This window comes from Mizuhopecten yessoensis, unplaced genomic scaffold (assembly GCF_002113885.1).
Source record: "Mizuhopecten yessoensis strain PY_sf001 unplaced genomic scaffold, ASM211388v2 scaffold10771, whole genome shotgun sequence".
Lineage (NCBI taxonomy): Eukaryota > Metazoa > Mollusca > Bivalvia > Pectinida > Pectinidae > Mizuhopecten > Mizuhopecten yessoensis.
In genome coordinates, this window is record NW_018408713.1 from 286,306 (window position 1) to 287,251 (window position 946).

Genomic DNA, 946 nt, shown 5'->3' on the forward strand with positions numbered 1-946 from the left:
GGGGGGGGCACAGGTACACCTTTTGTCTGTACATGCAGCACTGAGTCCCCATGTACCCATGGGATCCTTTACACAGCATTAGGTTAACATTCCTTCACTCTCACTGAAGGAGTTGTCCTTAGATACAAATTATAAAGAAATGGAGCTATATGCAAAGTCTATTTAAAGTCAGTGAAGCTGAAAATGTATGTCATCGTCACCTACATTTTATGGTGAACGCATCTCTAGACGTATATACTTATGAAATGTGATAACAATTGGACTTTAAACTTTGTTAGGATTTTATGGTGATTATATTTTTTGGGTAAATGTGTTACATTTTCCGGGTAAATTATCTGTAATTTTAATCATAATGAAAGTATATAGAATTCAATTTAGCTTATGTTAATAAGCTCAAACAAATCCTCCTCTATCATATACTTACGATTTTCCCATAATGCACCAAAGTCCTTTCCAAATTTCTGCACCAATCCAACATCTGTTCCCTGCAAAATTGCAAATTTTGAAAATTTATTCCAAAATTGGTCAGCTGTTTACTAAAAACGTATTAAGACTGGTCAACTGCCTACTAAAAATGTTATTTTTTTATTAGTTTAAAAAAAAAAAGATTTTTAAACTTAAACAAGAGGCCCATTGGCCTTAACGGTCACCTGATATATTTATACAGAGAGTTGATTTTGTTTTTAACATGAACAGAAATATTATTTAAAGTGACAAAAAACAATAAAACCACCTTACTCAATATCTAGCATACAGATTTCAGACTAAAAAGGATTTGAAACTAGCACCTCTGATTCTTAACAAGGAAAATGAAGAAATTTTAGCACACTGACTCCTTTGAGCCCCACCCTACAGCCCTTGGGGGTAGGGCTGGCTCAAAATTTTCAAAGTATCAAACTGTCAATTCAAGGTTATAATTCCAATCAAGTTATTAACATGTAATATT

At 33.2% G+C, this 946-nt stretch overlaps 1 protein-coding gene across 2 annotated transcripts in view; it reads right to left on the reverse strand.

Annotated features, from left to right (window-relative positions):
• The window catches only part of LOC110462324, a 41,562-nt gene that overhangs the window by 16,041 nt on the left and 24,575 nt on the right, over positions 1–946 (reverse strand). For both annotated transcript variants that reach the window (XM_021516252.1, XM_021516253.1), the window contains exon 4: positions 425–485. In XM_021516252.1, the coding sequence (XP_021371927.1) occupies positions 425–485 (61 nt within the window). The remainder of the gene's footprint in view (positions 1–424; positions 486–946) is intronic.